The sequence below is a fragment of the Pteronotus mesoamericanus genome, unplaced genomic scaffold (assembly GCF_021234165.1).
Source record: "Pteronotus mesoamericanus isolate MK-2021 breed Mesoamerican mustached bat unplaced genomic scaffold, CSHL_Meso_final contig_24, whole genome shotgun sequence".
Lineage (NCBI taxonomy): Eukaryota > Metazoa > Chordata > Mammalia > Chiroptera > Mormoopidae > Pteronotus > Pteronotus mesoamericanus.
In genome coordinates, this window is record NW_026555100.1 from 21213836 (window position 1) to 21238694 (window position 24859).

The window sequence follows — 24859 nt, forward strand, 5'->3', positions numbered from 1 at the left end:
TTATTCTGAAACATGAGTCAGAACAAGCTTCTGTTCTTCCGGAAAACCTACCCAAGGTTTAATACTGTCTGTGTAATTGTTCAACTACTCATGTCTCATCTCCTGCTACATATCTCTATGTATTTGACTTTGAGATCATTTAGAAGGTTTTGTTTTGTTTTTTTGTTTTTGTTTTGGCATGAAATATCTTTGCCATTATACCACTATTGATATTCCTCTCAGTTTTTAAAGTTTTATCCAAAGTATATTTTTTTCATTCTCTAATGGTCAGTTCAAATGTTTCTTAATAAAGCATTTATTTTCCTAGCAAATCAAAATTAATGGGTTGTCCCCCATTCCTCCACATCCCCAGCTAGCAACCCTAGCTTCCACACATTTTACTGTGCCTTGTATTAAGGTTAGCCTTTACAAGTCTGCCTACATTCCCGAACTGTAAATTCCTATTGGACAGGAACTCTTAATGACCTCTAACTTCCAGTGGTCATTGCAGTGATTTCCACACAGCAGGGATTCACCAAATACTCATAGTGAACTTATTCCCTCAACTGATACTCTCTCAATCAGTTTAGAAAAAGTTGTATTATAGAAATGTGTTCTGTTTGGCTTAAGAACTCTCTCAGTTATACACAAAATGTTACCTCTCATCATCCTTTCTCAGAATGCCTTCTCACTTCACAGCTTCAGCCAGATTACATTTTTACTGGTCTTAATAGGGGAAAAAAAATATTTGACATTAAAAACATGTCTGATACATTTCTCTTAGTTATTCTGTGTCATAGGACATTAAATATTAGAGCTAGGTAATACTTGGAAAATATCTCTTATTCAAGTCTAATTGTATGAAGAATTTGAGTTACTACATTGATAAATGTTTGGTCTAAATTCACAAACTTTGTAAGTGACAGAGTTGATGTTGATTTTACCTAAAAGACAATAGACCCTGGAGCCAGACTAGCTGCAAGTGCCCCATCTGCCACTTTGAATGCTTTGTGACTTTAATAGCTTAGCCTTCTGTAGTTCAGTTTTATAACCTTTAAATGTAGTAAAAATAGTACCAGCCTAACAAGGGTGTTTTAAGTATTAAATTTGTTATATGAACTACTACCACATGTGTAATTTGCACATCAATCTTATATAAATACTACCTAGTTATTATTATTGAACCATTCTCATAAATTTTATAAAATAATTCTAATGATTAATATTCTTTACTGCCTCATATATGTATATCTCTATGTGCTATGTGTACTATGTAGTACTCTGTGAACATAACAATACTCCATATATAATTATATATTAAAATCCTTTTTATAATTACCAACATTGTAAACAAGATTAAGATAAGGCTATACAGTACTTTAATACTTTATAAAAATATATTTATTTATTTTAAGACAGAGGGGAAGGGAGGAAGAGACAGAGAGAAACATCACTATGTGGTTGTATCTTGTGTGTCCCCTACTGGGGACCTGGCCCATGACCCAGGTATGTGCCCTTACTGGGAATTGAACTGGCCACCCTTTGTTTTTCAGACTGGCACACAATCTGCTGAGCCACACTATCCAGTGTGCTTTTTGATAATATATTTTGTGTCAAATAATAATATTGTTCCCTGTGGTAAGTGTGTTTGTGATATCATGATTAAAATTTAAAGGTTATATTTAAGGTCTTGGTGTAGTTTAGTGTTTCAGCAAATACAAGACCAAGATTTGATGAGCAAATCTTATTTTTTTTACATTTGTACATAATTTTATTTTATATATTTGAAAGAAATTCATTTTACTAAACACCATACAATTTTTAGCTAAACTCATTTATTTATTTATTTTTTAAACTTTTTTTGGTATTTTTATTTATTTATTTTTAATTTTATTTTAATTTATTTTTTCAAATACATTTGTCTCTGCCTACCGCCCATTTATTTAATTAACACATTTATTTAAAAATTATATTGTTGTTAAGTATCAACATTTTGGAGCACTGTGCCAAATCATAGGGATTCAAATAACTACTAACATTTGTTTCTGACCTTAAAAACTACTGCCATAATAGGAAAGACATATTATATTTTAGTTCTATCATACATGACAAATGACTCATCTTATCAAATTAAACATTATGCATTTTATGTTTTTTAATTAATTTATTTTATTGTATTTTTCATTACCATATATCTCCCTTATACCCCCCACATAAACATTATGACATTTTTAACATCTAAATATTCTTAAAATCTTAAGAGTTCAGTGTGTAAATTGAACTTTTCCATTTCATAAACTTAGAAAAAATATTAATGATATCAATTAGGTGATCACAAATATCTGCATTTTCAATTTGTACAAGTAGAAAAAGAAGTTTCACATTTGATTTTTACATTATTTTTCAGTCATTTCCCCCCTTCTGTGATATATTTAGATGTACAGCTTTTCAAATAAAATGCATTTGTAAATGTGATTTAATTGTTTTATGTTTATCTAGCATGCTTTTTGAGTTACCATAGTGAAAATTATCCATGGTACAATTTTAATAATGAATGCCTATTAGCTTATATTTTTATGAAGCTTTTGTTTAATTGTATGTGATTGTTTTTAAAATCTGTTAGTAGTGCATTTTAATGTTGACAATATTTTTCTCATTATTACATTTCTAAATATTACTGGTTTACTGGATAATTGACTTGAAATTTGACAATACTTTAGAATAGAAAAAATGCATGACCTACTTCTTTTTTCCTTTCTAACTCCCTCTTGTAGTAAAGTATGTTTAATGTCAAAGCATGGTAATATGAATAAAAGAAAAATACTTAGATGATGAGAGTTTCAAAGACAGGTTATCTTAGAAAAAAATGAACATTCTAAATAGAGCAGTAGGGAATTCTTGAAAGCCTAGTAAACTTGCTAATTCAGTTTGGCAAAGGGCACAAACAAAAATACCATTGAGCAAGTCCTAATACATGATTAGCTTCACTTAAACAAAATAAGTGTTATTCACTGTGAAATAATCGGAAAATATCACAACTATTATAGAATTATAAGTTTGATGGAACATGCTAGAATATTCTCATAGTTCATCAAAAGTCAGGAGGAGTATCTGTTAGTTCTAGAATAATTGGAAAGGCTTCATTGTTGATTAGAACTTCATGAACCTCTGTGGATGTTTTAGTACTCAGTGAGGCAAGAGAAGGGATATGATGTTATTGGATGGAATGATGTAATGAGATCAAAGGCATGGTAATTTCAGAAGGTGGTAAAGATACCAATTTGATGCCATTGGAGAGGAGAGGAACTGAATGATAAAAGCTGTTCTTTTCTTTTACCAAGTCAGATATGCATTGGCCTATTCTTCCAGCCCCTTTGTCATTACCGACTTTTCTGTACTTTGTAATTTTTTTTACTTATCTATTAGCATTTCTATTAAAAATGTTTTTTTGTCTCCTTTTTTAAACCACAAGCTGTTTGACAGAAATTATTCTGTATTTTCTGCACACAGTGTAATTTTTCAGAGTCCAGTATCTGACACAATTTAAGGTCTGAATTCTGTATCACTTTATGTATCAAATAACTAAGGAAGGAATATTCTGCATAGCTGAATAATTTAGATTTGGCATTATATACAACGTAAAATTTCTTGAAGAAGTAATTCAGACTAGATCCTTAAAATGTTAGTTTAAAGCCTGTGATATGGGAATTGATGGAATGCAACTTTGAGGAAGTCTTTATTTGAGGTAATGAAGTTAGAAGTTGAGCATGAGAGAGCACAAGAGCAATAAACAATTAAGGTTCCAGTTTCCAGTGTCAAAGTTTGAATGATGAGATTCAATGAACCTCCACAATAGGATCATGATGTTGCCACAGAAAAGAAATAAATGTCTTGCTGTTAATATTTTATTCTTTGACTTTTTATCAGGAAGTGGAACTTCTAGATAAGAGATCCATCTCCAGTAAAAATCCTTTGAATGGTCCATAAAAATTGATGATGTTATCATTAACATTGCCCACCACCTTAAATTATTCTAGGATATGTTTAGCAGAAGAGGGGTAACCAGTCACCTAGTATGATTTTTAACTTTAAAGGATCACAGACTTACTTTAAAGCTCCAGAGGGCATAAATCTGGAGATGGTTAAATTATGAATTGCCCAATTTGCCTGACCAATAGGAGTGGTCTTCAGCTCAGCCTGACCACCAAACGGGAAGATTCAAAAGGCCTCTGGTAGCACCAAGTCCCTTTAGTTTTGAGTAAGAATTCAGGACAGGCAACAATGTTACTTTTATGACAATAGTATAGTGGAAGTATGACACTCTATAGATATAACTTCTAATGACTTTTAAATCATCTGCATTCAAAATGTATTACTCCCTTGCTAGATGTTTCTGAGGGACTTTCTTAAAAATTTTATTATAGCAATTTCTATAATATCTAGTGCATAAAAGTAAGCTAACTAAAACACTAATAATAAACAGAATATCTTTTGTCTAGTAAGGAGTTAGAATTCCCTCTGTAAAATATACTAATAGACATAACCTTTTCATAAGTTGTCTCATATTTAACATTTAAAAAATTATTTCATTGCTTCATCCTCTTACTTATACCTTTTTAAAAATGTTGATAGAGACATTCAACTATGTATGTAAGTTTTCCAAATGTAAATTAAATTCTCTGACAAATCTGTCTCCATAGTTATTACCTAGCTTGTGAGTTTAAGATTGCTTTCCCAAGTAATCTTTCTGCCCAGGGGATCAGTATTTATCTACTCATGTTCCATTTTCTTTTCTTTTTTTTTTAATATTCTATTTATTCATTTTTAGAGAAGGGAAGGAAGGCAGAAGGAGAGGCAGAGAAACAATAATGTGTGGTTGCATCTCACGTGCCGTCTACTGGGTATCTGGCCTGCAACCCAGGCATGTGTCCTGCCTAGGAATTGGACCAGTGATCCTTTGTTTCACAGGCCAGCGCTCAATCCACTGAGCCACACCAGCCAGAGCTCATTTTCATTTAACTGTAAAATTGAATTAAAAAAAGTCCTTTATTATATCATGGAGCCAAGGCAGAGAGTTTAAATGTTTAGCACAACACACTTCAATTAATATTACCATGTTATTTTCTCAGATCTCCATTACCAGAGTACGCATTAGAAATCATTTCTCTGGCAACTCTGGGTTTCATCTGGTCTGGCATAACAACAGTACACTATCCCCTAGCTATAAACTTTCACTGACACACATTTCCGGGTACCATTACAGAGCATCAGCCTTTTGTCTCTCATTTCTCTAATGACTAAGGATTTTACAGCTGTTAATGTTCTTATTAACCCTTTCTCTATCTTTGGTGGAATACCTGTCCCAAATTTCTGCCCATTTTTATTTGTATTGTCTGTCTTCTTAGTATTGACTTGTAATTGTTGTTTCTTTTTTAATTCTGAATGTGAGTCCCTTATTAGATATATGATTTGCAAAATTTTCTCATGGTCAGCAGTTTGTCTCTCATAGTCTTAGTAGCATTTGTAGAAGAGCCAAAGCTTTTAATTTTGATAAAGTTCAATGTATTATTTTTTCTTTTTGTATATAATCTTTTGGTGTTATATCTAAGAAATTTTGCCAATGTAAGTTCACTAAGATTTTTCTCTTCTATTATCTTCTAAGATTTTTACAGTTTTACTTCTTTCATTTTACATATAGGTAATCCATTTTGAATTAATTTTGTATATTCTGCGAGATAAAGTCCTCTGCCCAGTGTTTTTATTTTTTTATCTTTGCATGTGTATACCTCATCAGCTCTTATTGTAAAAGCCCTTTTCCTCATGAATAACTTTGGCATCTGTGATGTAAATCAGTTAACCATAAATGTAAGATGTTATTTCCAGATTTCTGTTCTATGAATCTATATGTTTAACTTAGGTCAAAATCGTGCCTAATAGGATTTTCATAGGGGTTACATTAAACTTAAAAATTAAATAAATTGTGGAGAATTCCATCTTAAAATATTGAGTCTTTGCCATCCACAAATATGGACTGTCATACCACATACTCTTAAATTTCTTTCAGCAATGTTGTAGGTTTTAATGTGTAGATTTCAGTTATTTTATTAAATTTATTCCTAGTCATTCTACCATTTTTAATGTTACTGTGAATAGAACTGATTTTATTCTTTGATAATTCATTGCTAATACAGTGGAACCTCAGTACTCCCTGTTACTGTTTTGGGATGAGTGCCAAAACTGACAACTACAGTAAAATGAAACATTTTTTCTTGTGTGGCAGTATCATGGCTCATACAAGTTCTAGAAAGTGCCACTAGTCCCAACCGAGCGCTGAGTGCTGAAACATTTTTTTCTCATCAAGATATGACAAGTATAGAGTTTGAGTTCTAAAGTTGATGAGTACTGAGGTATGACTGTATATGAAATACAATAGATTTTCTTTAACCTTGTTACTCATTTGTTAGTTCTCATAGTTTTATGTAGATTGCTTAATATTTTCTACATAGATAATTATGCCTTCTGTAAATAAAGATAGTTTTATATCTACTTTTCCAATGTGATGTTTTCTGTTGTTTCTGTTGTTGTTATTCTCTTATGTGCTTTATTGCACTGACTAGAACATTGAGTACAAGGTTGAATACAAATGTTGAGAGCATCCTTTTCTCATTCCTGACCTCAGGGAAAATCATTCAGCCTCTTGTCATTATATATAATGCTAAGTGAAGGTTTTATTGTAGATGCTTTGTATCAGGCTTAAGATGTTCCCTTTTGTTGCTAGTTCATTGAGAATTTTCTTCATAAAGGGATATTTGGTTTTATAAATTGTTTTCTTTGTATTTTTTGAAATTATTACATGCAATCTGATAGGTCCCTACTGTTGACATCACCTCTTGGTAATTTTCCATTCTCAGACCTCCTTACTCTGCTCTTGCTTGTCAGTCCTGTGTTTGCTGCATTTAGAGTTCTGTTGAGTCTTTTCTCTCTCCCCTGTTGCGATAGGCTTGACACCTGCTGCACAGACCCTGAATAAAGCCTTCTTACCATTTTAACAGACATTGAATAGTTAATTCTTTAACAATACCCAGATTTATTTATTTTTAATTATTGTGTGTGCTTGTTTTAAGTGGATAAAATAGTACCTCTCTATTTTGAATATTGACTTTGAGGATTTTCTTTTTTTAATTACATGTCTGGACTTTATTTCCTGAATCTGTTTCCCTTAAATGTGCAGCTCCTTTTGTTTCTGCACAATTTTTGCTTTGATTTTTATGTTTAATTTTTAGCTGGCTTTTTATAAATCATTCCCACTTTTCAAAACTTAATGTCAGCCAGTGATTTAAGACGAGGTTTGCACAAACACCTCAAGCTCATATGCATCCACCCTTTGTGAGCTGATGCGAGTTTAGGTTGGGGAGAGCTTGGAAAGTTCAAGCAGTTCCCAGGATTTCCATTTGGCTTTGACATTTCCTCAGGCCTTCTCCTGTCTCCTCTATGCACGTGTGATGTTTCAGAGGAAAAGAAAGTTTATTTAGCTCTTCTATTGGGCTTTTACTTTTTGGTTCTTTCTGCTAACCTTCTGGCCTGTTCACAGCTTATCCCCACTAGGACTGCAACGTGTACTGGCAGACGGAGGCTGTTCTCCATTCAGTTCCCACTGGGCCTGATTCCTTTACTAAGGAATCGTCAAATCGTCCACGTCAAATTCAGTCAGTTTTCTCTTGAGACAAACTAACTACGTTTCATGGCCAGGCCTCCCACTATAAACCTTACATGCCACCTGTTCTTGGGCAAGGGGTGGTAATAGGAAGTGGATGTCAATGGAGGGGGAGGTAGGATGACATGCAAACCAGGCCCCTGACTCCTGCTTTTTTTTAATCTAAAGTTGCAGCAATCCTCATGAATGGTTTCTTTCCATTTGAATACTTTAGTGACTCTTTGTAGTCCTAAATATTGGGTTTGACTGTTTTACTTACATTTTTACTTACTTTGTGGGAAAAGAATTATCTGCCTCTTCATCCCACCAGACCAAAGGGCCCTACACCCTAGCTACCTGTTTGCCATTTTGAAAGGGCAATTTGATTCATCTGCTAGTGAGGAGACCAGATGTTACACAAAGAAAGGACAGAGTATTAAAAATACAGATTCCTGTGATAAAATGGAGGGAGGCAAATACATTAAATAAAATGAAGGTACTGTGTTAATAAGGTATGAAGTCTCTTCTTTTTACTGAAATGAGTAAAATAAATATTTCCACACATCCATTGTAAGTCATAGATTATACTTTGTATTTTTATTGTTTTATTAATTAATTAATTTTTTTCAAATATATTTGTCACTGCCTTCCTCCCACCACTTTCCCTTGCCCCCTCCACCCCTCAATCCTTCCCCTTTGGTTTTGTCCATGAGTCCTTGCTATGTGTTCCTTGACTTTACCCCTCCCTTCCTTTTCTCCTGCCCACCCCTCCCTCCTTCCCTCTTGTTTCTGTGGTTTCTTTTCCTTTCAGTGCTCCTAGTCTTATTTTCCTTGCATCTTTGTATTATTAGTTAGGTCCTGCTTATAGGTGAGATCATATGGTATTTGTCTTTTGCCCCCTGGCTTATTTCGCTTAGCATAATGCTCTCCAGTTCCATCCATGCCATCCTGAAGTTTAGTAGTTCCTTTTTTCTTTCTGCTGCATAGTATTCCATTGTGTAAATGTACCATAGTTTTTTGATCCAATCATCTACTGATGGGCATTGAGGTTGCTTCCAACACTTGGCTATTGTAAATTGTGCTGCTATGAACATTGGGGTGCATAGGTTCTTTTGAATTGGCACTTTGGGATTCTTAGGATATAGTCTCAGCAGGGGAATCACTGGATCAAAAGGTAGTTCCATTTTCAAGTTTTTGAGGAAATTCCACACTGCTTTCCATAGTGGCTGCACCAGTCTGCATTCCCACCAACAGTGGACTAGTGTTGCCTTTTCTCCGCAGCCTCGCCAGCACCTGTCATTTGTTCATCTGTTTATGATGGCCATTCTGACCGGTGTGAGGTGGTACCTCATGGTGGTTTTGATCTGCATTTCTCTGATGCCTAGTGATGCCGAGCATCCTTTCAAATGGCTCTGGGCCCTCTGTATCTCCTCCTTGGAAAAGCGTCTGCCCAGGTCCTTTGCCCATTTTTTGATTGGATCGTTTGTCTTCTTGGAGTGGAGTCAAGTGAGTTCTTTATATATCTTGGAGATCAAACCTCTATCTGATGTATCATTAGCGAATATATTTTCCCGTACGGTTGGCTCCCTTTTCATTTTGCGGATGTTTTCTTTAGCGGTGCAGAAGCTTCTTATTTTGATGAGGTCCCACTTGTTTATTCTTTCCTTTATGTCCCTTGCTTTAGGAGACATATCAGTGAAAAAATTGCTGTGTGGGAAATCTGAGAGTTTCCTGCCAATGTTCTCCTCTAGGACTTTTATGGTGTTGCGACTTATATTTAACTCTTTTATCCATCTTGAATTTATTTTTATGTATGGTGTCAGCTGATGATCCAATTTCAATTTTTGCTTGTAGCCATCTAGCTCTCCCAATACCATTTGTTGAAAAGGGTATTATTATTCCTTTCTATGCTTCTGCCCCCTTTGTCAAATATTAGATGCCCATAGAGACCTGGGCTTATTTCTGGGCTTTCTATCCTGTTCCACTGGTCTATGGTTTTGTTCTTGTGCCAGTACCAGATTGTTTTGAGTATAGTGGCTTTGTAGTATAGTTTGATGTCCGGTATTGTGATCCCTCCTACTTTGTTTTTCTTTCTCAAAATTGCTGCAGCTATTCGGGGTCATTTATGGTTCCATATAAATTTTTGAAATGTCTGTTCTATTTCTGTGAAATACATCATTAGTATCTTAAAGAGATCGCATTGAATCTATATTGCTTTGGGTAGTATGGACGTTTTGATGATTTTAATTCTTCCAATCAATGAGCATGGTATATGCTTCCATTTATGTGTCTTCCTTAATTTCTCTCTTCAATGTTGTATAGTTTTGTGCATACAGGTCTTTTACCTCCTTGGTTAAATTTATTCCTAGGTACTTTATTTTTCTTCTTGCTATGTGGAATGGTATTTTTCTTTCTGATTTCTTTTTTTCTGTTTCGTTGCTGGTGTACAAAAATGCTTTGATTTCTGAATATTGACTTTGTATCCTGCTGTATTGCCAAATTCACTTATTGGGTTGAGGAGTTTTTTGGTAGAGTCTACAGGGTTCTCTATGTACACTATCATGTCATCTGCAAACAATGATAGCTTTACTTCCTCCTTTCCTATTTGGATGTCTTTTATTTCTTTTTCTTGTCTGACTGCTGTGGCTAGGACTACCAAACAATGTTGAAAAGAAGTGGTGAAAGCAGATATCCTTGTCGTGTTCCCGATCTTAGTGGGAAAGCTTTTAGTTTTTGCCCGTTGAGTATGATGTTGGCTGTAGGTTTTTCATATATGGCCTTTATTGCACTGAGGAATGCCCCATTTATTCCCATTTTACTGAGTGTTTTGATCATAAATGGGTGCTGTGCCTTATCGAATGCTTTGTCTGCGTCTATCGAGATGATCATGTGGTTTTTGTCTTTTCTTTAATTTTAGGTGATGTATTACATTTATTGACTTATGTATATTGAACCATCCCTGCATCCCTGGGATGAATCCCACTTGATCATGGTGGATAATCTTTTTAATGTATTGCTGGATGCAGTTTGCCAATATTTTGTTGAGGATTTTAGCATCTATGTTCATCAAGAAATTGGCCTGTAGTTTTCTTTCCTTGTAGGGTCTTTATCTGGTTTTCAGATTAGGGTGATGCTGGCCTTATAAAAAGAGTCTGGGAGTCTTCCCTCCTTTTGGATTTTTTGCAATAGTCTGAGAAGGACAAGGGTTAGCTCTTCCTTAAATGTTTTGTAAAATTCTCCTGTGAAACCACCCAGCCCTGGGCATTTGTGTGCTGGGAGTTTCTTGATGACTGCTTCAATTTCCCCAGCTGTTATCGGTCTGTTCAAGTTTTCTGCTCCTTCCTCCTTCAGTGTTGGAAGATTATAGTTTTCTAGAAATTTGTCCATTTTATCAAGATTTTCAAATTTCTTGGCATATAATTGTTCACAGTAGTTTCTGACAATCCTTTGTATTTCTGTGGTATCAGTTGTTATTTCTCCTCTTTCATTTCTGACATTATTAATTTGGGTCCTCTCCCTTTTTGTCTTGATGAGTCTGCTGAATGACTTGTCAATTTTATTTATCTTTTCAAAAACCAGCTTCTGGATTGGTTGATCCTTTGAATTGTTCTTTTTGTCTCTATGTCATTCAGTTCTGCTGTAATCTTGACTATTTCCTTCCTTCTACTTGCTCTGGGATTTATTTGTTGTTGTTTCTCCAATTCTTGAAGTTGTAGTGTTAGGTGTTTTATTTGAAATGTTTCTGTCTTTTTTAGGTAAGCCTGTATTGCTATAAACTTCCCTCTCAGGACTGCCTTTGCGGTGTCCCATAGGTGTTGGACTGTTGTCTGTTCATTTTCATTTGTTTCCAGAAATTTTTTTATTTCTTCTCTTATCTCATTCTTGACCCATTCATTATTTAATAGTCTACTGTGCAGTCTCCATGAGTTTGCAAGTTTTTGAAGTTTCTCTCTGAGGTTGACTTCCAGTTTCAAGCCCTTGTTGTCTGAGAAAAAGTTTGGTATTATTTTAATTTTCCTGAATTTACTGAGGTTTGCTTTGTGTCCTGTCATGTGGTCTATCTTTGCAAAACTGCCATGAGCATTTGAAAAGAATGTGTATTTTTCTCCTACAGGTTGTAGGGTTCTATATATATATCAGTTAAGTCTATTTGATTCAGTGTGTCATTCAGCGCCACAAAATCCATATTGATGTTTTGTTTGGAAGATCTGTCCATTTTTGACAGTGGGATGTTGAAATCCCCTACTATCAGTGTGTTGCTGTCTATATCTTTTTTGAAGTCGTCCAACAATTTCCTTATATACTGTGGGCTCCTATATTCGGAGCATATAAGTTTACAACGTTTTTGTCTTATTGATAGAGTCTTCATTTAAGTATTATAAAGTGCCCCTCTGGGTCTCTCTTTATGGCCTTTGCTTTGAAATCTACTTTGTCTGATACAAGTATGGCAACCCTTGCTTTTTACTCTTGCTCATTTGCTTGGAATATTTTTTTTCCATCCCTTTACTTTCAATCTGTTTAGGTCTTTTGCTCTGAGGTGGGTCTCTTGTAGGCAGCATATGTGTGGGTCATGTTTTCTTACCCATTCAGCTATCCTGTGTCTTTTGATTGGGGCATTTAGTCCATTTACATTGAGAGTTATCATTGATAGAAACTTATTCATTTTTTTTCTTTGTACCTGTGTTTTTCTCTTTCTCACTCTTTTCTTTCCTCTTTTTAAACCAGTCCCTTTAGCATATCTTGGAGTGCTGGTTTGGTGGAGATGTATTCTTTTAGCCTTCTTTTGTCTGGGAGACTCCTTATTTCCCCTTCTATTTTAATGGAGAGCCTTGCTGGGTAGAGCAGCCTTGATTGTAGGCCCCTGCTTTTCATGCCTTGGAATATTTGTTGCCATTCCTTCTGGCTTGCAGTGTTTCTGTTGAGAAGTCAGCTCCTAGGCCTTTCGGGGGCCCCCTTGTATGTTACTTTCTCCTTTTCTCTTGCTGCCTTGAGGAGTCTCTCTTTGTCTTTGATAGTTGCCATTTTAATGATGATGTGTCTTGGAGTGGGCCTCTTTGGGTCCCTCTTGAGTGGGGTCCTCTGTGCCTCCTGGATCCATGAAACCCTTTCTCTCCTCAAATTGTGGAAATGTTCCATCATTACTTTTTCGAGGAGGTTCTCTATGCTTTGCTCCTCTTCTTCTCCTTCTGGTATCCCTATTATGCAGATATTATTGCGTTTCAGGTTGTCCTGTATTTCCCTAAATGCCCCTTCATTCTTTTTGAGTCTTTTTTCCATTTCTTGTTCTTTCTGGGAGCTCTTTCTGCCTTATCCTCCATCTCACTGATTCGATCCTCAGCTTCATCCAGCCTGCTTTGGATTCCTTCTACTGTGTTCTTCAATTCAGAAATGGTATTCTTCATATCCTCTTGTGTCTTCTTGATAGTTTCTATGTCCTTTTCCAGGTTAATATAGTTTGTTGTAGGATCTTGATAGTTTCTCTGCAGTTTCTCATAGTAATCTTTGAGCTGGCTGAGCTCATTGAGCTTCCGTAGAAACATTGTTTTGAATTCAGTATCTGATAGTTCCCTTGCCTCTATTTCATTTAGCTCTCTCTGTGGGGAGTCCTCTTTTCCACTCATTTGGGGGGAACTTCTTTTTCTTCCCATTTTTGTGAGAGTGTGATAAGTTATTTATTTATTTATTTATTTATTTATTTATTTATTTATTTGTGGTTCTGCTTCAATTGGGCCGTCTAGATTTCCTAACTTTGTCAATTAAACTTCTATGGTAGTAGGCAGGTTTGTTTGTTTGTTTTTTTGTTTGTTTATTATTTATTTATTTATTTTTTTACTTTAGTTTTCTTTTGGGGCCTGCCTCTGATGATATCAGTTGTTGACCCTATATGACCTTGGGTCGTTTGTTTGAGCCTGCCAGGAGTCTAATGTCTGTGTGTCACTCCTGCTTGGGCAGCTGTGTTACCCCTTCAGCCAGGGATCCAGTATTTCTGTGGATTACTTTGCACTCTCCCGCTTGCTCCGAGATCGTGGTCCCCAGCCCGAGAGGATCTCTAGCCCACCTGGGCGCTTATACGCTCAACCTTGGGCACTGGTCTGGCATCCCCGTCCTGTGGGTGCCCCGGGACTGGTCAGTTTAGGGTCTTCTATTGTGTGCTTTCCCTGTTTTTGTCCTTTTGGGGGCATTGCCTGGCCTCGCCAAATGGAGACTATGGAAATGGGAGGAAGTCAGCTCCTCCCATTTTCAGCTTTTGGCTCTTTGGGGGTGTGGCCTGTTCCTGCACAATGGAGACTATGGAAAGGAGAAGGAGTAGGGACTCCCCTGTTTCTCCTCCCCTTCCTTCCCTAATGCCTCTGTTTCCAGTCTCTCCTCAGGGGTCTCTGGGCAGTTCTGTGACCCCTTCAGCCAAGGATCCACTATTTGTGCAGACTGTGTTGCAATAGCGAGTAGTCTGGTTCATGGGCACCCCACTTCTGCCTCTTTGGGGGTGCGCCCTGCCTGCCCCAAATGGAGACTATGGAATGGGGAGGGAGTCAGGACTCCCCAGTTCCTTCTCCCGTTTTTTCCCCAACGCCTCCATCTCCAGTCTCTTCTCAAGGCCTTCCCAGCCAGTCTGCACTCAGCACCACAGCTCACATGCTGCACAAGCTGTTTGCGGAGCACACAAAAGGCAGGTTAATTGATTCCCTTATGCCTGAGAAAGATGGTAGCTGCAGAGTGGGAGGTGCATTATCACCGGGGCTCCACCAGCCACCATCTCAGTTCTCTTCACAAAATTTTCCTCACCAGTCTTTTCCCAGGCACCAGCCCAGTCTGCTGCCGCCTCTACCGAGAGATCAAGGAGGGTGGCTGCCACTGCAATTTTTGCGTTGGCCCTTTATATGTCTCTTTGCATCCCCAGCCACTTGTTTCTGGCAGAGAGCGCCCCTAAGCTTTTCAGGGTTGCATTTTGTCTGTGTGTTTTCCTGGTTTTAGCTGCTGTAGTTTAAAGGTCCCTGTTTATGATTCAGACCCCGTTCTTCTCGGGGGAACCTAACTGGCCGTTTCAATGTCCCTCTTTTGCTGGTGCCCGTGGGCACCCTCTTGAGCCTCCACCATACTTCTCACCCGTTGGGTTGAATCCACTGTCTGTCCACAGCTTCAAGGCTCCTCTCCCACTATCCTTCCATTGTTTTCCAGGTGATTACTCCACTATTTAGTTGCAATTCCAGTTTGGTCTTGGGAGGAGGTCAGCGTGACTCCCATTCACTCCTCCGCCATCTTCCTTCTGTTCACTTGATGAAGTGAGAAAGTTTTCCAAAGACAATGACATGGATAATGCTGATTGGTCGTACAATCTTGGAATCCTTTGTTTCTTTAGCCAAACTCTATGTACCAATAGCCCTCAGGGTACAGTTCTCTCATCTTCCTAGGCAGGCACACCTCTGCTATCATAACTTTTATTATAAATAAGAATCATTAAAAGAGTTTACTGCCATTCCTTATAACCCTCTTATTTAAAATCATGTTACTTTCCCCAGATTTTCTGCCTTGAAAACCAAAAACAAAAGAAAATAAAGGATGCAGAAACTACTATATCTATTAAATATTAAATATAATATAAATATTTTTATTATTTCTTTGTGTCATAAAAGATCCTCCAACTCTTTATCACAGCCATAAAACCCTTCCCTATCTCCTAGTTGTCTCTGCAACTTCATCACATACGTGTTACCTTTCTCAAGTTCATCACATTTAGCTTCTCTCACAGCCCTATTCATTCCTTCTACCTCAGGGGTCACATGCATACCCTTCCCTTTTCCATGAATTGCTCTAAACCCATATTCTTAATCATGTTCTCATCTTTGAGACCCCAGCTTAAATCTAACCTTTGCCAAAGAACTTTGGTATCTACTCTGTAACACACTTATTTTTTTATGATTATTTTTCAAATATATTTGTTGCAACATGTTAACACAGATTTCTTTTTTTATTAATATTTTTCAATATAATATATTTTTTTTAAAAAAGCAAGGCCTAATTTTATTTACCAACTTTAGTTTATACCCAGATCCTATTACAGTGCCTGAGACCATTGTAGGTTCTCATTAAATTATTTTTGAAATTAATGTTTTCCTCCAGATTATTATTTTTTCTAAATCAAGTTTGGAATTATTTCTAGTATTATGATTACCACCAAGTAGTCTCAGCTAACATAATTTTATAACTCTCTTCTTGAGGAAAAGATACAATATTTTCCAGACTTTTCCAAACTCAAATGTACATATTTCAGCAGAGTTCATTTCACAAATTGAACTTCACTTAAAAAAAGAGCAAACCTGAGTATTCATGACTTATTTTGCCCTAAATGTTAAGAAATATTAAAGGGCTCTATCTTTGTCTGTCACTAGTTTTACTTAACTTGAATAATAAGATTAAAAATACATTCTAAGAAACAAGTGTTATTAAAAGTGCTTAATTTTACAATTTAGGTATTGCTTTGTTTAAAAGTCCAACTATTATTACATGAAAAACATTTACTTGTTATTTATCTGTATGCATATTTTTTCATTATTTGTTATATAACTTCATCAGGATTTCTACACAAGTAAAACTCTACTGCTTTCATTGCATTATCTTGCTCATGACAATGAATAACCATACATTGAATCAAGGATAATTTGATGTATTAATGACGACATGGCACCACATGTGAAAATCTCAAAGTACAATAATCCTAGAAGAATAAATAGTCATAAAGCAAGCCAAGAAGAAATAATCATAAAACTCTTTGCCTATACTTCAGGATCTGGCACAAATAATGCCCCTTTTTATTACAAAATCTTTTCCTACAAAATCATAAGCATGTTATTATGTAACATAACAATATCACACTCAATCATACCATATGACATTTTAGGTGAAATGTTCAAATTAAAACTATAAATTATTACACCTATATTATCATCCTACCAACCACATTCAAACAGGTGTTACTTCTACCAGACCCTGTATTTAAGATTCTTACAGTTGAAGTGATATAATTTCAAAATAAACTAGCTTGGTTTGTGGTTTTTTTATTTTAAAAAGAATATTTTTGGTCCCTGTATCAGAAATGGTCAGTATAAATTTGACTCAGGCCTAACTGGAAAACAGAGACATCCAAGATATTCTCTCCCAGTTACCTAGCATTGTCTCCGTCCATTTTTCTTTCTTTCTTTTTTTTTTTTTTTTTTTTGCCTTAGTTTTAGGCAGGCCCATGCAGACATGAGGACCAGCAAAAACATCAGATATAATTTTACCAGTCTAGCCCTAGAGAAAATAACAGCTACTCTTTTCTGGTAGGTCATGAGTCATCATGACTATAGCAACTTGGGTAATGGCCAAGTCTTAAACCAAACCATGTCCAGGCTTGGATCTCACTGCTATAGGTGGAACTAAGTATCAGCTCCACCCTAACACGGACTGTGAAGGGGATGAATCGCTCCCCAAAGAGAAACAAGGGACTCTTCCTAAAAATAACGACCCAGGATGGCCAGGAGGCAAAAATGCCAAATAGTCAACATGCTTATTTGTGATCATTTTAACCATAATTCATTTTAGTGAAAATATACTTATTTATATAAAAAGACTACATTCACATTTTTATATCATAGTTTAGGTCTGGTGATTATTGCTTGTCAACTATGACTTTTAATCGATCGCTGCTTCATTTTTAAGACTCCAGTTTGATTATTTTTTGTTCTGTTTGTGATCTGGTATTCTGTACATTTGTTCTTTTATATAAAGCCATATTTGTTAATTTCTCAGACATAGGAAAGAGAGATGAAAAAGAAAAATAAACTACAGCCAAAACTAGCAAGGAATAGAAGAATAGAAATGGCAAATAGATTTGTTTTTTGTAGGAGTGAGAGGTGATTGAAGATTAAAGATATTGTATCCAAAATATGTACATATTGGAAAATTGAGAGGAAGAAATCATGGGGAGGTAAGATTAAACTTCCAGAAAAGGACTGTAATACAATTTCAAAACAGAAATATATGAATAGGTAACTTAGTGTTTCTTACCATTTAGATTTAAACATCTTAAATGCTTAAGTAAACTTAATATGTTTACTTAACATATTGTTAAGATTACTTAACAATTGCATTTAAGTAAATTGCCTTTAAGTAAATTGCATTTAAGTAAAATGATGTAAAATCAGATATTATTTATAGTCATCTAAAACATGTAAGCAACACTGGCTTTTCCATGTGAATCAACCTCTTCTTCAACCCCTTTTTATTTAGGGGACAGATTTTCCCTCTCAATTAGGGGAGGGCTTTGTATACCATCATCTCATAGACCACTGATTACAGAGTCAGTGAGCTGTAATTGAATTAGGTCCCCACTATAGCTTACTTTCAGGGCATTTGATGGATGTCATTACCATTTTATGGATATTCAGAGTGAGTGTCACAGATCACTTTTCTCATCTTGAACCACCAAAACTTTCTTCAAAATATTTTTGTTTCCTTGTGTGGGGGTTCAATTATGTTGAATCTTAACCCATTATTTTATTTAGTATTAAAATTCTGGAAAAAATATAAAGCTATTTAAATACCCTAAAAATAAAATTTATTGTTGGCTTGTTTGTTAAACTTGTACTTGCTAATGGTCCTAATTGTAGTCCCTGAATATATGAGCTTATCTGTAGTTTGTTGGCTGCGCAGTTCTAAGGGAATTTCTATCACCTGCTTTTGAGGTATATTTGGTATTTATGGCACCTCCCAGATGAGTTCCTTCTCTTCAATTTAATTATAATCCAACTTATTTTCTCTTCCAACATCATTTATGAAAACATTAAATAAGACCAGCCGTAATACCTACATCCCTGAAGCACACTCCTCAATACTTTTTAACTTGCTGTGTTGCCATTTATCATTAAATTCCTTCAGCTAATTTAAGTCCCAGAAAGAATGTTAATATTGAGTGAATTTGAGCTAAATTTTAATTAAGATTCCCTGAGACATTGTGTTAAGTGATTTACTATAATCAGAATCGATATCTCCTCTGCTACCCCTACCTTCTAATTTTCTAATTTTATCTACACACAAAAGGGAATGAGTTTGTCTGGCTTGAATAGTTCTCCATAAATATACATCATTCATCTTGACAGTTTCTGGAAATAGTTTCCTTCTCCTTTGCCTTCAGGACTATGTCTGTCATTTTCACATAAGCCCCAGAATCATTCCATGAAATGCCTTTCCTCTGGCAACCACATCTGTCTACCTCCCAATACCTAATCTTAGATTTAGCTGAATTAATGCCAGCCTCTCAAATTTCCTGTTTTTCCTCTCAATCTTTTTGTTGCTATTTCTATACACATTATCACTCAAAATGCAGTGGGTACTAAAAGTAGAAATAGAATGTACAAAATATATCCCCTTAGGCATGATGGGGTAGTGTAAAACACTTCATGTATGCTTCACCAGGACAGTAAATATAAACATTTGAATGGGCCATTAGTTAACACTGGGTTCCTGAAATTGAATTCAAGTCTCAAGGTAAATTTGCACATTCACATTATATCTACAAAGGTACACCAGAGTGTCCAGTAGTCTCCACACCCCCAAGGAGTCTGTTAACGATAAAGGACTACAATTTTATAGAAGTGAAATTCAGGGATGAAAATATATAAGAAAATGTCAGGACATAAGAACATTTTTCTACAGGTTTATTTGTTACAATCACTGTGTTTTCTTTATCCAATAGAACACTTTTAACTGTGTTTTTCTTATGTGTAAATGGAAGCCACCTTTCTTCTCTTCATTCATCACTTTTGGTATGATGAAAAGAGAAAATTCTGTGAATACTTATAAAATGAATATTATAAGATTTTTCCACTAGAATTTATTTTTCTCTCTTAAGTAAGTGTATGTTTATCAGGAGAGTCAAGAAGCCTTATTTAACATATTAAATTATTACCTTAATTTTGCTATGTGAAATTAATAACTGCCACTCTGCTTACACATAATGATTTGAATATAGTCTTTAATAAATACCATTTGCTCTAAAATGATTATAAATATGTGCAACTGCTTCACAGATGTTTATGTCATATTATTCTGGTACTCTGAACTGAATCCATTTCCTCAAAAAGAAAGTGTCTTGGGCTTGATATTCTAATTTTCTAATTAAATATTCTATGATTGGAGATGCATTTGTGTGATTTTGAAAGATAACACTCTAGGCCAGTGATTTTCAACCAGGACTTTTAAAAACATGTAATGCCTAACTATTTAGTCAGGGCACTGACCTCTTTTCCCTTAGACTGTCAAAGAATGACAACAGCCAACACAACAATAGCCATCCTGTGAGAATGAATCAAAATTATACCTATTTTTTTTGTCAGACTGGCACAAAGGAAAATATATTTTTGGTGTGCCTAACTATTTTAGTAATTAATTTATATGTGCCATGAGATGAAAAATGTTGAAATTCCTATTCGAGGCCTTATTAGTCCTTTATAAGTCAGCGTGAATAGATTGAAAGAATCTTTCCTAAAGCCAACGTAAATAAAAAGACATGAGAACAAGAGAATCTGTGGGAGACAGAAGGGAAGGCATAAAGAATGGAAAAAATAAGAAAAGGAAGAATGAGAGTAATAAAGGTGAACTTCACCTAATTCATTTTCTTCAGGCCTCTGTCTGAAGAAAAGTAATATGTGTTTATGTGTCAAGAACAGGAGGTAAAATAGAGAAAAAAATAATACATTGTCTACTGGTTATTAGATTTACTTACAGTTTTCCTCTTTTTCCTTTATTAGATTAAGGAAAAGATTGTCTTTAAGATCCAAAAACTAGTTTTTGTAATCACTCTCATAAGAAAAAAAGTAATCCTTCCTGGTGTGATTGCTTCTGTATCATAATAGAGCACAGTAGCCTCAATTCAAGAAAACAAGAGTATATATGCCAAGAGAACTTTTTTTACTTATTTTTTGTCTTTAAAAGCAAGCTGCTTTTGTCAGGGAAAAAATGACACAGTAGTGAAAAGTTGAGTCCCAGAGGATTTATGTTATGATTTTCAATTCCAGCTCACTGCAGTCGACGCAGACGAAGGTTCAAATGGGGAGATCACATATGAAATCCTGGTTGGGGCTAAGGGAGACTTCATCATCAATAAAGAAACAGGGCTTATCACCATCGCTCCAGGGGTGGAATTGATAGTCGGGGAGACATACGCGCTCACGGTCCAAGCATCGGATAATGCTCCTCCTGCAGAGAGAAGGTAATTTATGTTAGAACCAAAGCAGTCTTTTCATCACTCCCATTTAACCTCATAATTAAATTTAAGAAGCACAGCAAGCATTCTTTTATCCTATAAACATCTAAATTAGATCAGAAAATCAGAGAGACCAGATTCTCAGGAACTGTATATTCTTATTTGGTTCAATTGTGGGAAAAGTATAGTAAAGACAAGATTAAACCACAAAATAATTAACTCTAATTTCACAAATATGAAGGATACTGGTCTTTGTTGCGGGGGTAGGGCAGGGTGGAATCTGGGAAATATCAGAGGCCTGTATCTAATTTCCTCCTGTAAAGCATGGTTGATGATAGAGGTCAGGCATAGCAGTAACGTGGAATGTCTCAAGGTTTTGAAGTCACCTCTCAGTGTCTGGGTAATTATTCAAACATATATAATCTATATCAATATAAAAATATATACATATATATGCACATATATACAGACACAAATGTATATATACATGTGTATGTTTTATCTATAGAATTTATTAGAATTTATAATTTAGAGATAGAATATATCTATATTTTCTATGTACATATTTATTTATTTATTTATTTATTAGATAAATAGAGTGGGTGAGAGGGTAAAAAGTAGATTTCTCACTATTACTCTTGCATTCATCTAGTCCCCCACTTGATATATTTCTTTCATTAATGTCTTGCTTATTTACAGATTTTTAGTGTTCATTTATTTTCTTTTTTTAAAAAAATATTTTATTTATTTATTTTAGAGGGGAAGGGAGGAAGAAAGAGAGGGAGAAAAACATTGATGTGTTGTTGCCTCTTGTGTACCCGCAATGGGGACCTGGCCCTCGACCCAGGCATTTGCCCTGACTGAGAATAGAACCAGTAACCCTTTGGTTCACAGACTGGCACTCAATCCACTGAGCCACACCAGCCAGGACACATTTATTTTCTTTACAAAAAAATATACATGAGTGTCTACACACTCCTGCACCTACCTGGGTTCCCCTCCACCACAGTAAATCCTGGAGATATCTTTCCATATGGATACTGGATATTTTTCTCAAAACTTTTTCTCAGCTACATAATATTCCTTTATATGTATGTAATACTGTTTAAGAAATTCACTGTTGATGATTTTTTAAATTTCAGTCTCTCTTTTACTGACAATAAAGAAATAAATAACATTAAACAAACATCATTTTCAATGTATGCAAGCATATCAATAGAATAAATTCCCAGAAGTGGGACCAAAGTGTATATGCAATTATAGGTTTTAGAGATAATGACCAAATCGTATTCTTTGGGGCTTGAAACAATTTCCCATTCCAACTGCCAATCTGAGAATTATTAATTCTACTCAGCCTCCCTAGATGTGTGTAGCATCAAATATTTGGATTTTTGCCAATCTGATAGGTTAAAAAAAACCCACATATTTTGTATCCCTTTACTTATGACTGAGTTTGAGTATAATTTTTATGTTTGATAGCCAATTCTATTACTTTTTCTGTAAAACCTGTAGTCCTAATCATTACCCATTTTTCTAATGATATGTTAAGCCTAGGTTATAATTATTCTAGATTTTCTTCTAATTATTTTTTGGGATTCATACTTTATATTTAAATCATTGTGGCTACTGTGTACTAAATGGTATTGACTCAGCAAGATTTTTTCAGGAAATTATGCCATTTCTCTCCACTCTTTTTGGGGAGGTGGGCAGCAAAAGTAGATTTACAGTTGTGAGTATATAAAACACAATTTATTCTTGTATTATTTATTAAATATTGTATTATTTTCCACACAAAGTACTGTATGTTTACTTTAGCCCTACCCTCTATATTGAATAGTTCATTTTTCTCACCAATTTTGTGTTACCTTTATTATATCATGCATTTTCTTATTTGCATGAATTGGATTCTAGACTTTCTATTCCATTAGCAAGCCTCACACAAATTTATTTTCTCAGATTTTAAACTATGCTTTATAATATTGTATGCTACCATACCTACATCCTGTTTTTACTAAAAAAGTTTCCTGGTTAGTCTTTCTGTTATTTTTTCCTTTGAGTTTAAACAAGTTAGTTCAGTTTTTTAAACTATATGTTTATATCAAATTTATATCAATTTATATCAAATTTATAAATTAATTAGGGTGAATTTTTTTAATGTTGAATCTTTTTATCTAAGAAATTTCTATTTTTATTTATATTTTTATGTCCTTCTCTAGTTTTGTTTTTAATATTTTCTTTATATGTGTCCTATGCATTTTTTTGGTAGTCTGTTTCATATCTTGTTATTCTAAATAGAGTCCTTTTTCATTGTTCTTCTCTTTGGTTGAATATATATATATATATGTGTGTGTGTGTGTATACACTATATATACTATTGCATATATACTGCTGTATATGTGCAGTATATATACTATACATATATAGTATATATATATATGCTATTAGTTTTCTACATTAATTTTTAACTTTCTTATTTCTTTTATTTTTTTTAGTTCTCAGTTAATTACCATGTATTATCCATGAATGTATTTTATGAATTCTTTTTAAAGTGATAACTTTATACCCTTCTGTCCATTTTTGTCTTTTAATTTTGCTTGCTAGGTCTTCCAATAAGAATGCTTTTCTTGTTTTTAACTTGAGTGGGAATGCCTCCTATGCTCCTTCATTATATTAGATTTTTAAATACATAAAATTTTTATAATGTTAAGAAAGTACCTATCTTATTTTATTGACTTTTTAACAATGAGAGTGGTGAGTAAAACAAATATCTATCATCTATGTAGGCAGAATGGCTTTTCCTTTTGAGCCAATGGTATGATAATTGATTTTAATATATATACCAGATTTTTAAAAAATACTTTATTTATTTATTTTTAGAGAGAGAAAGGAGGGGAAAAAGAGAGGGAGTGAAACATCAATGTATGGTTACATCTCATGCACCCCCTACCGGGGACCAGGCTGCAATCCATGCATGTGCCCTGCACTGGGAATCGAACTGGCGAACCTTTGGTTCGCAGATCAGCACTCAATACATTGAGCCACAATAGCCAGGGCCCTATAGCGTATTTTGCTGGGTATAATATGCACCCAAACTTTTGTGTACATTATACACAGGATTCGTATACCCATGGTATGTAATCATTATACCCATGTATAATGTGCATCCTTATTTTTCCCTAAAAAATGTGAGCATAAAAACTGTGCATTACACACACTAAATATGGTAGTTCCTAAATAAATCTTACATTTTGGGCTTGAATTCCACTAGGTCATGACATTTTAATTTTGAAATAAACTGCTAGGTTATGTTTGTTATTTTGTTTAATGAAAGTAGTGCATGTTTTTCTTTCTGAGAAATTTTATGAAGATTTTATATATTTATTATGATACCTCATAAAAGAAACAAACAAACAAAAAATGCACAGAGCAATACAAGTAAGAATTAACAAGTATAACAGCAAGTATGAGTGAATTGTAAAATCTCTAAAAATGATAAATAAATCTAAATTAAAAAAACAAAAATGAAAACATAAAATTAATAGACCATCAGTTAACCTAATTTAAAAAGGAAAAAAGTACAAGTTCACATAATAAAATTCTAAGACAAAATAATATTAAAAAAAGAGATTAAATGAATTATAAGAGACTACTTTATTAATTCAAAATTTGAAAACATGAATGATGTGGATAATTCTTAAAGAAGATATAATTTCCCGAAATAGATTCTCCCAAATTTAGAAATAGTATGAGAACAATCTTATAGAGGAAATACAGAAAGTGCTCCAGGAATACACCCGGAACAGGCAAATTAGCAGGAGAACTGTAACAAAACCACTGAAAGTGTTTCTTTTCTGTCCTTCGTGCTGTCTCCCAGAGAAGAGAAAAACGGGGATTTTTCTCTCCCAATCCCTCTTATCATTAATCACAGAGATTTAGCGAATGGACCC

The 24859-nt window shown here is 34.7% G+C and overlaps 1 protein-coding gene across 13 annotated transcripts in view; it reads left to right on the forward strand.

Moving 5' to 3' along the window:
* PCDH15 (protocadherin related 15) overlaps positions 1-24859 on the forward strand; it is a 704528-nt gene that overhangs the window by 389632 nt on the left and 290037 nt on the right. For all 13 annotated transcript variants that reach the window (XM_054572779.1, XM_054572777.1, XM_054572778.1 and 10 more), the window contains one exon: positions 20725-20918. In XM_054572779.1, the coding sequence (XP_054428754.1) occupies positions 20725-20918 (194 nt within the window). The remainder of the gene's footprint in view (positions 1-20724; positions 20919-24859) is intronic.